Consider the following 16,504-nt stretch of genomic DNA (forward strand, 5'->3'; position numbering starts at 1 on the left):
ACTACTAGAATCCAGTCATCTGTCTCCATCGTACGTATAATTCATGATGTACCCTTTTTTTTTTTTTTTTACAGGATCTGAACTGATGCCCAAGGCCCTCTCTACCAGGATAGTCGGTGGAATATGGTGGTTCTTTACGCTGATCATAATCTCCTCATACACTGCAAACCTGGCCGCCTTCCTCACCGTGGAGAGAATGGACTCGCCCATCGACTCGGCCGACGACTTGGCGAAGCAAACCAAAATAGAGTACGGCGCCGTGAGAGACGGCTCCACCATGACCTTTTTCAAGGTAACCTTGTTCCCGCTGTACGGTAAATAAAAGCGCAATTGTGCAACAATAGCGGAAGGGCTTTCGAGGACCACTTAGCCTCAGAAGTTTTCCCCTCGGGTTATTAGTCCTCAGTCATTACAGGAGAATGATGATTTTGGTGAATGATGTTTTTTTTTTTTTCTTTACAAAGAATAGAGTTAGAGGAGAAAGTATGGTCAAAGGTTAGTAGTAATTGACTGAAAAGCTTGCTGTTTTTCTTTATTTGCAACACTTTCACCACTAAATGCACAGTGGAGACTGAACTGAACATTTGGCAGATTAATACACGTCTGTCCGCTGCAGACAAAAAAAAATCCAATCTGACCATTATTCATAAAACCATATTTTCACATACATGCTTCTCTAAGCACAGGCGACATGTTGTAAAGCTATAGACCATGTGACCAGAACATGAGTGAGGGCTGTGTGTGAGTGTGTGTCTTCCACATTGTTAGAACATTGTGTTTTTAGATGGTAATTGCGTCACGTTGTGTTAATAACAGCTAAAAGACTGGTAGCAGTAGGTTGTGATATCGATATGAGCTTCATATAACTTTGTTGACCGCTTTAAACTTGTCCTGATTCGCCCTGTAAAAGTGAGAAACTGTAAAATACAGTCATGCTGCTTTACCATGGCCAAAGGTGTATCATGTATATTACATAAATATCCTGATAATATTTTCTCTAACAGTTTTATATCTTTCTTTAAAGCTTTTTTTTTTTTTATTGCTTGATCTATTCCTGTTTTTTTTTTTTTTTGCATTTGTCATTGGAACCTCTGACCCTTTTGCTGCTGAACCAAGTGAATTTCCCCAGGGTGGGATCAATAAATTCAAAAGTTAGAGGAGACTGTGAACCAGCGAAGCACAAAGCGGCATAAGGACGGTTTTCTTTTCTCAGATTTAAAACACCCTCCCATCTGAAATAAAGACATTAAAGGAATACTTCACCGACTTACATTTAGCTTTGTATCACTAGAATAGTGGTAGAATTTTTGAAAAATTGTGCTTCCCAACCTTTTGTTACATGCCAACCTGTGACACTTGGTCACATGGTCCGCTAATTCTGCACTTTAGACCCGCCTGTAGGGGGACGGGACCTCATTCCCAGAATGTAAACAGTGTCCGCCATTTTTGCTAACAGTTACGCTAACACGACCAAGTGTCACTGGTGGGCACATAACAAGCTAGCCCTATTCCAGTAATACAAAGCTAAATGCAAATCGGTGATGTGTTCCTTTAACTCAGGAGTTTTGATACCTGAGGACCAATTTAGGAACCCACCATTGGACTGAGGGCCGCCAAAGAAAAAAAAAAGGAAATAATTGTTCTTACCTTCTAATTACAGGTTAATACCAAGTAACACATTTCTGTTACCATATATTTACTGGGTAAATAGCTAGTAATTGGGGGCTGTAGCTACCTGCTTATTACCAGCTTATAACCCAATAATACACTAAAATTCACCATATAGAAACCAGGTAAATTCCCAGTATTTTTGTTTACACGTATTGGTCTGTATCCAGTAATGTCCAATAAACATTTAACAAGCTTAGTAGCTCCTGGATTAAAACTATCAACTGTAATTCACTGCGGGCCGCCAGAAATGTTTAGGGGGGCCGCCATTGGCCCCCGGGCCGCACTTTGAGAACCAATGCTTTAACTTATTTCAAAACCCTACCCCAGTCTACATCAGTATCACTGTCAGTTAGTCTGCTTTACTCCCTAACCAGCGACAAGGACTTAAAATTAACCGTGGTTAGAAGTCGTATATACACTGAATTAGTTACAATTTCATTAGGTCATGAAAGTCAAAAAGTTGTATTGCCACTGTCAAATAAACTAATTGGTAAAATAAATCTAATCCAATCTAATTCGACAGAAATCTAAAATCTCGACCTATGAGAAAATGTGGGCCTTCATGAGCAGCAGGAAAAACACGGCCTTGATGAAAAACAACCGGGAAGGGATTCAGAGGGTCCTCACCACAGACTACGCTCTCCTGATGGAGTCGACCAGCATCGAGTACATCAGCCAGCGCAACTGTAACCTCACGCAGATCGGAGGCCTGATCGACTCGAAGGGCTACGGCGTAGGAACTCCTATCGGTAAGAGGCACGCGACACCTACAGAACAACAAACCCATAGGTTACGTGGTGTGTAACGGCTTGGTTCCCCCCCCACACACACTGTAGGCTCTCCGTACAGAGACAAGGTCACCATCGCCATCCTGCAGCTTCAGGAGGAAGGAAAGCTGCACATGATGAAGGAGAAGTGGTGGAGGGGGAACGGCTGCCCAGAGGAGGACAGCAAAGAGGCCAGCGCCCTGGGCGTGGAGAACATCGGCGGAATCTTTATCGTGCTGGCAGCCGGATTGGTCCTCTCCGTTTTTGTGGCAATCGGAGAATTTATTTACAAGTCCAGGAAAAACCTGGACATCGAGGAGGTGAGTGTCGGCCAGTGCGAATGGCACAACAAGTATTGACACGACTCAGTCTGACCGCCCGTCATGAACTTGAGTACACGTTCGACAGTCGTCGTGGGACTGCGGCGATCCCGCCGGACCAACGGTTAAGTTTCAAGTCTGAATGTGTCTGAAACTGCATTGTTACAATCAAAACAAACACACTTTTGAACGCGGAGTTTAGTATTTTCAGTAGTTTTGACGTAGAGCACATGGACATTTTAGTCTCGATTGAAATCCTTTTTATGACGACGGGGTGGTTGTCGATCATGGCACGTGACCATCTTTTGCCTTTCTGTTTTTTTTCGCAAAAAAAAAAAATATATATATATAGATGTGTATAACGCTGTAACATTGTATCGTGTGGAGAAAAAATATGCAGTTTCATGCCGGGAAAAGACAGTATTGCTGCGTTCCAGAGCCCATCCAAACAAATGGGATGTGGGACATATCCTACCTGAATTGTACTAGCTCCTACTTCAAAGCGTTCCAGCAATTGAAGTCGAATGTTAGAAAACATGGACGATCGCCGGCGCTTTAGATTTATGTTTGAAGAGGCATTTTGACCGTCAGCAATTCACTCTCTGCTTACATACACAAGCGAGCCGTATATGTAAAAGCGTTACATATCGATATGTAACGTCATGAGTATACTTTTACCGTAGCCCTACATATCTTCATGCCGACAGATAACAACAACGACATAATTTCACGCCATAACATGGAAAACAAGTTGTGATAAAATTGCTGTGTTTAAAACAAGTCTATACACAGAAAAGTAAAGTTTATAGCCTATTCGTGTGACTCCATGGGCGCCGCCATTATTCTCCGACGTCATTTTGGTGAAGTCGGGGTAGGTCGATCAGACCTCCTACTCACGAAGTACTTCGACAGGTATTCCAGTGCACTTTTTCTAGTTGGAGGTAGGATAAGTCCCACGTCCAACTGGTTTGGATGGGCTCTGGAACGCAGCATAAGCGGCGTCTCTTAAGTTTTACAGTTCTCATATTTATAACGCACACAAACTGACAGCATTACTTCTTGTTTGTACTCATTGTTATTTCAAAGCATCATTTGGTTTTTCTCAGTGACGGTTTGTCTCCAGGTTTGTTAATGAACGAGTGCTCCCCTCTAAATTCTCACCAAGTTGATTAATGTCTTTTTTTTTTTTTAAATGACAAAGTTCATGAACATGCGTGTATAAGTTGTGTCATTGTTGAATTTGTTTCAGAATGATAAAATTACATGGGAACATTACATATTCTCTTCAACTGGTTTTACATGCCGACCTTTTCCGCATGCACACACGGCCTTGACTTCACTTTTTCTCTCACTTTTGTCACAACTATTATGCATTTGCAAAAAAATCTCTTTGCCCACATTTCACTGGTGCAAAGCTGCGTTATCGCTATTAGGGTCCAACTAAAGCACAAGAATGTAAAGCAATCGGTCGCCGAGCAGCGGATATTAAGAGATACTCTCTGGACTCATTGTTGAGGACGTGGTCACTTAGGTCATCGTCACACTGCAGCTGATGATGATGACATGTTCCGCAGGCTCAGCTGTAACGTTGAGCTTCACCGAGTCATTTGTCTCTCCGCTTGTTTTCAGCTCTGATGAAGCGGCGCTCAGGCTTTGGGGCTTGTAAATAACATCTTCATTAGGCGGCAGATTATAAATACACATTACACGACTCAAAATCCCGCAGATGTAATGAAAGTTGTCTTGTTTTGTTCTCCGCATTAAGGGGGATTGTGTCACACACACACAAGGTGGCATGGCAGCATCAGTGTCTAATATGATTATTGTTCATGACTAAGGAAAATGGAGAGGGGATCCACGAACAACAATCGTTACTTCAATTTATAGGCCCAGTTTTGACAGTGTGTCTGTCGAGAATCAATTAGAAAATGGGAAAACGGTGATTTATGATTATTATATGGATGATTTTTGGGATGCAATAGTGTGATTTGGTGCATTTGGTTAGATGAGCTGTGGCAGTACAAACATTTACCGAGATTTTAGTGTTGCATTCAGTGTGAACCACCAGGATATGCATGATTATGATGGCTTTGGGTTTGGTAAAATTTGAAATGATCCTAGCCAATGATCCTAGCCACAATTTGAATGTGATAAATTCAAACAAGTGTGACAGCGCGCCAACAACAAATTCAGCAACCTTATTGGGGTTCAACAACAAATCAAGGATAGGAAGTGATAGCCTATGTATATCCATTTTTAGACATAAAGTGGCAAGACAGAGTCTGGTTTCCACACTTTGACACTTACTGTAAAACTTAACCATAACTACTACTGCCCTAACCCCAACCCCAACCCCAACCCTATAATTATTATTCAACAGCACACATCAAATGCATAAATAACCCAGTCGGTGACTTAGTTAATGTGCACTACTCAGTTAAGGGAAGAAAAAGAGAGAATACACAGGCGTGAGACAGAATGACAGACGCCATTCATCCAGAAATTGTCAATATTTGCGTCTCCAGAGTCCAAAAGATGAAAACAATTTCTGTCGCAATCTGTCACAGCGTGACTGATTTGACAGATCTCGTCTTGACATTTCCTTGTGCCTCTATAGTGTTTACGAATGCATCGACGACGACGACGACGACTGTTCAGGCAAGGGGGAAAAGTGTGAATGTAATCTGTCACTGTACAACCAGCTGTCAGACAATTTGACAGTTGCAGGCCACGGGTGCGAGCTATTGCGCTTGGTTTCGGCGCGTCCCCTTGCGTTCTCTCATTTCTCTGGGAGATTACAGTATTATGGTCCTCATTTATATAATCCTGTCAATGGGATACAGCCCCTCTCTCACTGCACTGCACTGCACTGCGCTGCAAAACCCACCACCCCCAATAAATGAGGTTCATAGTGAGACTGCAGCATGTAATCAGTTACAGTAGCTCAACAGCTTATAAGACTTATGCTTCGTTGCAAGAAGGTCGTGGACCTTATGCTGGAATTGATTATGCTGCGCAAGTATTGTGTCTTTCTCTAGGATTTTGACCCCGTGCTGTAGAAAACTCCAGCAACGATGCCCACTTCATAGTCGTGGGGTCGTTCATGAGCAACGCCACAGCTCTGTGGTATTCAACAACAGCTGCCGTATGCAGTGAAAACCAACATTTTCATGCTCATAGAGCTTGTATACATTTTATTAGCCTATATGGTAACACTGTATCATAAGTACGCACTATTAACCATTAGTCAAGCATGAATAAATATTGAATTCATCATTTTTAACACATGAATACTCATTAGTATGTAGTTTATAAACACAGTTATAAATGTTTTACTCTAAAAATGGTAACTTAACCTTACCCTATACCACATACTGATGAGTATTTTTACGTCAGAAATACGCTTTATAAATTATGAATTCAGTGTTTATTAATTGATAACTACTGTGCTTGTAAATGACGAGTAACACATGTATAACTGTGTTTATAAACTACATACTAATGAGTATTAACGCGCTATAAATGATGAATTCAACATGTATTAATGCTTAACTAATGCTTAATAGTATGTACTTATGTATACTGTATGTATAGATATATATGTCTATATGCACATATAAATATATATACCTGCATATATATCTATATCTGTATATGTTCTCAGATGTATCGATTTTTCCTCTAGCGAGCTAACTTCCAGATGTTTTCCTTTTCTAATCCCCGTTTCTCTGCCTTGCCTCCTGTTTCCTAATCCTCACTACCTAAGTACTGTGGAGTCTGTCTGTGAGAGGATAAAGCACTGGCATCATTAGAAAAGTAGGTAAAAGAGAGAGTAGGTAGAATAAACTATTTATATTATAAAAAAACAACAACAACAATGACACATAATTGTATAATAAAGAATCAAAAAAGTAATCTGTAAAAAAAGTGACAGTAATCTGAGCCGCTTCTTATTGATTAAGTTTTTAAGAGTATGTAAAATAGTATTTTTTTTTCAATCAGAGAAAAGAGATGTGGAGCAAAAATTATAGTTTTTTTTTTGGAATGAAAACTAGGCTCCGACACTGAGGATATATCAAGACAGAGACGGGAGTTCAAGGGGGGCTTTGCATTAATCTCACGTTGTAATGACAGTTGAAGGTTTTGGTATTCTGATGAATTCTGATGAATTCCAGGATTGGGCTTAAACTGCTTTCATTTTGTTTGCTGGCCTTTAATCTTCTAACCCTGAATTCTTAATGAGAACTCTGAGCAGGTTTTTAATCTTGCATGAATGAGGCCGCGGATTACGGGCCTCCGACCTTGCCATGCCGCACAGCTGCTTCCTCCTCAAATCAAGTCTCTCGGCCCTGTGTAGCTCGCAAAAGAGGATAATCTTACTTTTTGAGCCACAATGAGTCCAAAAACCGGAACTGTGCATACAAGACGAAAACACTGGGGGAGACTCCTAATTTATTTTTTTGGGGGGGGGGGGGGGGGGGGGTAGGGGAGTGGACTTCAGAAATGGGACGGATGTGTCACTGACCACTTTGCCAGATGTGAATGAATGATGATGAAAAAGGTTGTAAAGTGTTTAAATATTCTCTGCTCTGAGATGCTGGGGGCGTGTTCTCTGGAGGAGCTGAACCATCGCAGCTGCCTGAACATCAGCGTTTGGACAGAATTTCAATGTAAACGCTTCTGTTTTATATTAATTGTCAATTAACCGACACACCTTCTCACCATTTTGGTCACAGTTTGACAACATACTGTACCAAAACGCAGAGCTAGTGTAGCTACAGTCCCGCCCACTCTCTTGCCCTCACTCTCCGTCAAAGGCTATTGAATTCGGCAACATAGAAGTGTGCGTGTGTTTGTGTGTATGTTCTTGTATTTGTGGCTTTGTGAGAACCAAAAACCGTATAAACCAATACGAAGTGAGGACCTTTTGGCTGGTCCTCGCATCTTTAAAGCGCTTTTTCAAAGTGGGTTTAGGGTAAGGGTTAGGCATTTAGTTGTGATGCGTGTGTGTGTACACTCTTAGAAATAAAAGTGCTAAGTAGAACCATATAAGGTTCTTTGGCTTGTCCTCATAGGAGAACCCTTTTTGGCTCCAGGTAGAACCTTTCTATAAAGAACCCTTTTAAAACCCTTTATTCAGGAAAGGGGTTTTAAAGGGTCCTCTGGATCAAAACGGTTCTTACTGGAACCATTAGTGTTACCAAGAATTCTCAGAATCAAGTGGTTCCAGGTAGAACCTCAGCCCTCGTAGAAGAACTCTTTTAGAACCCTTATTTCCAAGAGTGTACTACAGTAAATGTAAATGTAAATGTACTTTATTTATACAGCCCTTTACAACAATCCTTTCGGTGATCCAAAGTGCTTTACAAGAAATAAATAAATAAAGAGGAAACAAATAAAAGTAATTAAAAACAATAAAAACAATAAAATAGTGCAAAATAAAATAAGATAGAATCAGATAAAAGATAAGAAGACAAAAGATAAAAAAGTGTCACCATACTACTCGGTATTAAAAGCCATCCTAAATAAATAGGTTTTTAGCCTTGATTTGAAGAGGCCCAGGTCAGAGATAAGACGCATCTCAACAGGGAGTTTATTCCAGAGCCTGGGAGCAGCAACAGCAAAGGCTCGATCACCCCAGTGTTTATATTTTGACCTCAGAGCTCTACCCGGATCACGAACAGTTAAAAGCTCAGATAAATAAGATGGGGCAAGATCATGAAGAGCTTTAAAGGCAAACATTAAAAGTTTAAAATCGATTCTAAAAGAGACTGGAAGCCAATGGAGAGAGTGTAGAACAGGGGTGATGTGCTCTCTTCTATTAGTGTTGGTTAAAAGACGGGCAGCAGCGTTTTTGAACAAGTTGAAGGCGACTGAGAGAAGTCTGGGAAAGGCCAACATACAGTGCATTGCAGTAGTCTAATCTGGAACTGATTAGCGCATGTATGGCTTTCTCAAGGTCGTGACGGCTTAAAAACGTTTTTAACTTTGGCCAGCAGACGCAACTGGAAAAAACTAGTCCTGACAACGTTGCTTATTTGTTTATCAAACCTCAGATGACTGTCAAAGGTCCCTCCCAGATTCCTGATGTTCGGACTGAGTTTTGAGGACAAGGAGCCAAGTGGGTTCAGTGGGTACCAAAGCAGCTGAACAGCTAAAAGTTTGTTAAAATTATTTATAATTCCAGATTCACAAAGCATCGGTCGAGAACTATCTTTGTTTTTCATTTACATTTGTTAAACTGCAAGAATGTTGCACCTTCTCCCTTCAAATTACAACATAATGTGTTTTTTTTTTTGCTTTCACTTCTTCTTAGTTAGTAGAAAGAAGATAAAAATAATAACACGATACAAAAGGAAACCTAATTAAGTGGCAGATGTGGCATCTTTGGCTGCTTCAAAGTTTGATTTCAGTTACTGTTGCATTTTATCATTAAGAAACAGTCTGGTCATTATCTTCTGTCCTCTGGCATCAACAAAAGATGATGTTTCTCAGAGAACTGCGACTAACGGGATATTTTCTCATTTTGGACCGCTCACTGTAAACCCTTGGGATGGCCGTGTGTGGAAATCGCGGTAGCTCAGCAGTTTGTGAAATACTAAGCAACAACAACCATGTCACGTTCAAAAATCATCAAAACATCTTGATGTTTCAGTTTCAACTTCAGCAGGTTGAGTTGCTGCTGTGTGGTTTCCTGATAAGATATTTGCAGTTCAGTAGTTTCAGTTCAGTTACAGTTATTATATAAAGTCCCATAACCCTACTCATGCTCTTTGTAGTGACCTGAGTAGTTCTCAAACAGCTCATTCTTTTAGCTCACTTTCTAACTTTCTTATAATATAATAACATTATAATAATGTATAATAATAACCCCAAATTATAGCCACAAACAGTCACAACTCCACTGTGCCACAGAAATGAGTCCACGCTCAACTGAGCTGCTGAGGTAAACTAGAGATGGACTACCACCTACTGGCCAAACTGTGGTACTACGTATCACAGCCTGGGAGCGGAATTCACACGCTTAAAAATGTTAACAAATCCTGTTTTTATTTAAAAGTGTAACCAGTGAAAGCACTTCATAATATCAGCATGCAAACAGACCTAAAGAGGAAGAGAGTGATAACAGAATGAGCTCTTGGTTAATGTGCAACAGTGCTGGAGACAAGAAGAATACACAAAGACGGCCTTTATCGTTCTCTTGTTTGTACTATATTACTGCATAAGGCACATTTTGCATCAAATACCACAAGTAATCAAAATGTAACCACTATACAAATACTGAGGGAAGCACAGACGTTATTTGCTCAAACTACACTTGTTATAGGCGCTGTAACAATTCCTTCAACTCTGCCGTAAAAAAAAAAAAAGTTCTCTTATCGTTGTGCATATTTCTTTCATAGATGTACTACTAAAAGCAGTTTGAATTAATTTAAAACAAAACAAAAACACCAGTGAGTCTGTTGGGTCAGGTTATGTGTGTCCCTGAGAAAAAGCAAACTTGACTGTAATGAAACATTTGGGATTTACCTGAAACCTGTATGCACCTTTAAAAGTGTGTTAACTGCGAGAGAAATGCATATTAGAAATATACGGCACAGCCACAGGGGAATAAAACATATCTGCGCTGCTGACAAAGGTTTCTCATAATAACAGTTTTAACCTTAAATGCAGCTTATCTGATTGATTGTCGCGGCACATCGGGAGAGTTGGAGTGTGAAGGTGGACAGGCTCTCCAGTTATGCTTCCACTGAAAATGTTTACAGGGTAATCTCATAATTTTGCATCAGCGATGACGTTAATTCAGACCTCATTTGCCTGCTGAAGACGTCAACGGGATTTATACTGAAGACGAGAGACGAGCGTGAGAAAACTGTGATTTATTAATATAATTACGCATTAAAATGTCCTTTCAAAATCATTAATATGTCTAAAGGAATATGGTAAATTGGATTTATACAGCGCTTTTTCTCGTCTTGATGACCACTCAAAGCTGCTTTACACTACAGCTTTTGAAAGAAGACTGAACTATATACATATTTACAGAATACAGAACGATTTCATTTGCACACGTGACACATTGATGCTATCTGAGATTAGGGGAATAAACTTGGTAGAGACAATTGCTTTTTTAACAAATTTATTCCTAAAGATCCATTATCTGTCTTGACTGAATAGCCTGAACCTGTTAAAATGTTCTCGTAAATGCACCCTTACCACCCGACCTGCAGGCTTTGGGTTTATCTACATATCACAGTCAAACTCTAAAGTCTAAGGATAGAGATTGTGTCACTAGCGGTGAAGACTGTAAAGCTAGAGGCAAATTGTGTTTGTGATGTTGGGCTACATAAATAAAAATTGACTTGACTTGACAACAATCAATCAATTAAGCTGAATCTATGGTGAAAATCTATCTCATTATGATGAGAAAAATCTCGTCATATCAGGAAAACAACGTTAAAAAGAGAAATGATCTTGTTATCATGAGGGACAGATACTGAGAAACACAACAAAATGAAACTCTAGTATTTCTATGTTACATTAATGGTTCAGTAAGTAATATTCAGGACAGTTCATTGGCAGAAACTGAATTAACTACCCATAAGTATGTTTGTATAATAATATATAACATACACTTTCACGAAGGGTTGTACTTTCTGGAGGCGGCCATCTTGCGCCATCATGTCTCTACGGCAGCCTGAAAGGTCAAACCACCCAGAGTGTGCATTTCATGTTCTGAAGTGGAAACCAACAACGCAAACGAGAGCGACATACCTGTACTTCCATGACAGTGGAAAAGAGAGGGGGTGCTGAGAAGAGGAGTCGTCCATTTGTTACAAACTGTAGTTTCACCATTAAACAAATTCTTACACGCTGGACCTGGACGCTGGATTTGGCAGGAAATAACAGGAAATACACAGGAAAGCATGTCTATCCCAACAGGGGATTACAGTATATACCAAAAGGTTCACCCCCTGCGTGTCGCTTTGTATGTTTAGAAATGTCAAAAGCAGTTTCAGTCAAATTATTGTAAGTTGCTGTTCATGTCCAGACAAGTGTTGAGCAGAGATGCGGGAACCGGGCACATTTGTGGAGCATCAGTCTGCTCTGTTTTTACATCAGCCTGTGGCTCAGTGATGTGAACAGAGTGTGCAGGAGGCCCGCTCGGCGCACACTCTGAGGACCTACTTACCATTTCGATAGTGATGTGCGACTCCTCGTCTTTAACGTCGCCAGAGGATAAGTCTGGTGAAGAGGAGATCTTGGAAAGAAGCTGCAACTGGTCCTGATCAGACTCGATGCTAACGCTCTTACACAACCCGCACAGACTCTGACGGATCTCCTCCAGGTTTTCCTCCAGCTCTGTTTGCTCCTGCAGCAGCCGCTCTTTCTCGTTTTTCTGTGGAGAATGAAGCACAGTCAATTCCTGGAATCCTTGGTAGTGAATAAGCCTTTTGTGTTCAGGCAGTGGATAACCAACTAACCAAGGTTCAGTCAATGGAGATTATCAAAATATATCTTTTACCACTAACACACATTTTATATAGATCCTAGAAATGTCATCTGTGATTTGTTATTTTAGTTCCGTTTGAAGAACATGTCATGAATCTAATCTCTGACGTCAGTTTCTTCCCATTGTCTTATTTATGATCATCTCACAGCCGTGTTAAACAAGAGCACATCTGTGCATAATCATCATCATTTCTGAATTTGTACTGCCATTGCTGTTACAGCTAACATTATGGATAGACAAACCAGACATTGTTATTAAATAAATATTAAGTAAAACACCGGGGGAAAAAGGTAAATTGACATTTATTTTTGTGTTCAATATTCAAAAACTAGTTTGGAGAGCTTCTGCAGTCCTTTGTGCTCACCAGTAGAGGTCAGTAAAAGTACTACAACAAAAAGTAATGTATGTATTTTAAGGTGACTTACTAATTTTTTGATTTCACACTCTAGATGTTGTATCCCATCTATTTTCCTCTTTCGGCAGCGTTGCGCAGCCACGCGGTTTTTACTCCGTCGACGGACGTCGTGGACAAACTCCAGCTGATCTTGAGTCAGGTGATGGTTTCTCAGAAGCAGCTGGAAGGCGCTTCGGCTCAGTGAAGAGATCTGATCCACTGCGAACGGCAGCTGCATCTGCAGTAGTAGAGAGTTAAGGAGTTATGTTAGTTTTGCATCACACAGTTTAACATCAGCTGTGTTTGACATTCATTGACCTCTGCTGCTCTTCTGTTGTTAGCCTCCGTATCTCCATCTGTGTCCAGGTCTGAATCGTCGGCAGAGTTGAACGTGGAGGACATGCAGGGGCTCTTCTCCATCTGTGACAGACTGTTGGTGCGTTGAGTTAGGTCATCACCTGTACCAAGGTCCTGGAGGAAAGGGCAGTCTCCTACACTGGAGCTCAAGTCCAGCTGCTTTAGCCAATGAAAGTCAGACGCTTTTGCTAAACTGTTTTGGTCCACGGGATCCAAGGGGAGTGGTTGACCCTGAGACGGACATAGGTCAGACCAAAATCCTTTGGCCAGATGCTCAGCCACCTCCCTCTCCACACTGCTCCTCTCCCCAAATCCCTCTTGGTGGCTTAAATCAGTAAGTGCAGAGTCTGAGATATCACCTGTCATTCTCTGTTCGAGGCCATCCTCCGTCTGCTTTAATAAATCACTACAATTTTCTGCCACAGTACTGTTGATTGGACATGAAGCAGGGTTGCAGTTGGATTCAGCACCAAGCGTCTCAACAGCCTGTTTAACACCTCTGCCTGCTGGCTCAATGAGACCTGGAGGATTCATATCCCCTGGGGTCGACAGCTCGCAGGGTAAGCCACAGCTGAACACATCTCCTATCTCTAAAATGTCTTTTTCACAAAACCGAGATGGATGATCTGCTTTGTCCGTGTCCGGACATGGCAAAGACAACATGGGGCAAACTCCATTTGCTGTTAAGTCCAGAGATAAGGGGGCCATTTGAGGCCCGCAGTTCTCCAAACAGAAGTGTTCATCCTCACTTCTCTTCTGACCCTGTGCACTCTGAGGACACTGTGTTGGGAAGTCTGTGTGCTCATCACCCTCTGAAGGCACTGAGCTGTGAGACTCAAATGATTTTGGTTGGCTGCTCTCTTCCCTCGAGATAAAACTAGTCGCAGGATCCCGACTCTGACAACAAGCTCCTCCACGCCTGACCTCCTGTGGGTTTTTTTTGCCTTCAGCGTACTTTGGCAGGAGGAAATCAAAGCATGCTGACTCCAAATCTCGAAATCCTAAAAACTCAGCACTGCTGTGAATGGCCTGGATGTTTTCTTTGGTGAAGAGCAGCTTTGATGTGTAGGCAAACTGAAGCAAAGGTTCAAACCCCTCCACAGTCACCTGCGTGGGTGAAAAATATACAGGGAACTTTTTTGAGCTACTAAATAAACTCATGCTAGTACAAAAATACTACTACACCAGTATTTTATGCACATGACCAGGTCTCAAAATGAACATAGTTGTATTAATTCTGCATTATTCAGTTAGCATTTCAGTTCAACATGTTTCCTTATACGTTGATTAATTAGCATGGTAATGCCTTAGATCACCTTTAACATAGAAGCCATTTTATATACATCTGTGCATTACTTCACAAAGGACTTCAGTCTACATGTTTCATGCCGATGCATGTTGAAACACGGTGCTTCCTCATTTCTTACTCCACAAATGCTGAGCTCAGCAGATCTTTGTGCAACTGCAACCAACAACACATTCATGCAGCACAAATCTTCAAAGCACGTCACTGACCTCTTCGGGCAAGGTGATGATGGGATTCTGTCCTGTGACACTGGTGACCCTACTGTGAAAGTATTCACTGCAGGAGACCAAGACAGAGCAATGGGCCCGAAACATCCTGTCCTCCACCACCACTGTGACGTCACATAGGACATCCTGCTGCCTTTGCTCATTCAGACACTGGAGAACATGGTCGCTGTGCACAGCAGACTGAAACGTGAACGCTGACGTGCGAGGACCTTGGAGCGACATGTTTCTTACAAGCTCAGCCTGGTATGGGATGGGGAGTCAAAAAAGGCACATGATCACAATACAATTAGCCTACTGATGGAAAATAATCATCATGATGTTTGTATAGCAAAAACTATCCATGTGTTCCTCCTGTTGTATGTAAGAATATGTTTGTATTACTCCAATATGATAGCAAACACTATGCTCAGGCCATTTGAAGAGGTCACCTTGGACCTTTGATGGAAATTTTTAACAATAGGCTGACATTTTGGACACCAAACGATCATAAACCCTGGATGAATTGATAATGCTAATATGTGAACATTTCATTAGTGGAAAAACAACATCTTGAACTGTATAACTTTATGACAGCAACGATACTGTATTTTTTTCATGTATTACACATATAAAGATAAAGGAGGTTACGTTTTGTCCGCATTTGTCTGTCTAAGAGCGGCATAACAACAATAACAAAAAAAAGATGGGGAAGTTTGACATTTTCTGTGAATAACTGCTACAAATGTCAGAATTGTATATGTAATATAGTACTTTGAAATAGGTCTTTTGTTACAGTGTAGACTGTTATTATATAATACTGTGGGAAAAAAAAAAAGACTTTTAAAGACTCTTAAAGACTTGTTTATCACCTTTGTGACAAATACCAACCCAGGCTTTTCCTGAGAACACCCAGCCTTATTATAATATAACTTATTAACTACAACTGAGCCAGCCAGCTAAATACATAAAAATACTAATATTAAATAACAAACTATTCTCATTGCACTTAACAATATAGCTCCTAAATCCTTTATAGCATAACAATGTAATAGACAAAAAAGCCATTTGAAGAGGTCACATGTGTCTGTGTCTTCTTGACGGACATATTTAACAAATAGCCTGACAAACAAGCTAATTTAAGTATCACAACATATTCTTTCCTAGTTTTAAACACATTGACGTGTTATGACTAGTGTCCAATTGTTATACCAGTCATAGAACGTACCTGTGTGAAGGTAAAGCAGCACAACAGTGCGAGTTAAACAATCGGTGACAAACATCGATTAATTAGTAATACGTCAGGGATAGATTAGTTACGGCAGCCCGGATGGATTAAACTTTTACTCAGCAAGTTTATGGGGGGAAAAAATGCTGACTCATCCTTCGCCAGCTTACCCGCTTGGCTTGGCTGAAAAACGTAACGAACAATATTGGAAGTTATAAAGGAAAGCAGTCACGTTAACGAGTAATTACGCGTACATTAATACATTAATGTCACAATTGAGCATTTTAGCACGAGCTCGGCCGTTAGCTGAACGACAGCATGCTAGCTTCCCGTCACGGGTCACATATAAACATTCACCAACCCCTGTCTTTCAGAACGGTAACGGTTTGTTAAAAACGCCAAACGTGTACTGACCTGTCATGTTTGCTGGAAACTAAACCATAGTTGTTGTTGTTGTTTTTTGCATACAGATGACTCAGGCCATCCGGAGACACACTTTTTCCTCCTCGTCATGTGATAAGTAGGACCAGGAAAAGCTGTTAGCGCTAACGGCGCATGCGCAGAGCCGAACGCCTATTCAGAGAAGCGCAACATCAGCAGAAGAGGGTCTTTTTGGGAGCATTCCCGTCTTTATTGTGTTAAAAGGCGACATTATAAATATTTCATTAGACAAATCAATTCCGATTTATATTCTGAAATTGTTAAATCAATTATCACAATATGTTCAATGTCAATCTTGACTTC

General features: G+C 40.8%; 2 protein-coding genes across 3 annotated transcripts in view; one reads left to right on the plus strand and one right to left on the minus strand.

Moving 5' to 3' along the window:
• LOC310925257 (glutamate receptor ionotropic, kainate 1) overlaps positions 1 to 2,797 on the plus strand; it is a gene marked incomplete at both ends in the record, with an annotated part of 29,450 nt that extends 26,653 nt beyond the window's left edge. For both annotated transcript variants that reach the window (XM_083887153.1, XM_083887154.1), the window contains 3 exons: positions 75 to 292; positions 2,195 to 2,420; positions 2,508 to 2,797. In XM_083887153.1, the coding sequence (XP_083743279.1) occupies positions 75 to 292; positions 2,195 to 2,420; positions 2,508 to 2,797 (734 nt within the window). The remainder of the gene's footprint in view (positions 1 to 74; positions 293 to 2,194; positions 2,421 to 2,507) is intronic.
• Positions 2,798 to 9,832: 7,035 nt separating this feature from the next.
• On the minus strand, positions 9,833 to 16,261 carry LOC310924835 (transcription regulator protein BACH1-like). The gene is made up of 5 exons (XM_083886678.1): positions 16,175 to 16,261; positions 14,539 to 14,796; positions 12,985 to 14,130; positions 12,698 to 12,904; positions 9,833 to 12,158 (listed from the first exon to the last, which is right to left on the minus strand). The coding sequence occupies exons 2-5, from the start codon at positions 14,776 to 14,778 to the stop codon at positions 11,784 to 11,786; spliced, it is 1,968 nt and encodes a 655-aa protein (XP_083742804.1). The 5' UTR covers positions 14,779 to 14,796; positions 16,175 to 16,261; the 3' UTR covers positions 9,833 to 11,783.
• Positions 16,262 to 16,504: the final 243 nt, after the last annotated feature.

The sequence above is a fragment of the Microchirus variegatus genome, assembly GCF_963457635.1.
Source record: "Microchirus variegatus genome assembly, chromosome: 3".
Classification (NCBI taxonomy): domain Eukaryota; kingdom Metazoa; phylum Chordata; class Actinopteri; order Pleuronectiformes; family Soleidae; genus Microchirus; species Microchirus variegatus.

Bases quoted from the DNA above. Each gene is read 5' to 3' on its own strand.
- LOC310924835 (XM_083886678.1), bottom strand. From the start codon at position 14,778: ATGTCGCTCCAAGGTCCTCGCACGTCAGCGTTCACGTTTCAGTCTGCT. The intron at 14,131-14,538 runs GTCAGTGACGTG...TCACCCACGCAG, and splicing joins TCATCACCTTGCCCGAAGAG to GTGACTGTGGAGGGGTTTGA. The intron at 12,905-12,984 runs GTCAATGAATGT...CTACTACTGCAG, and splicing joins ACAACAGAAGAGCAGCAGAG to ATGCAGCTGCCGTTCGCAGT.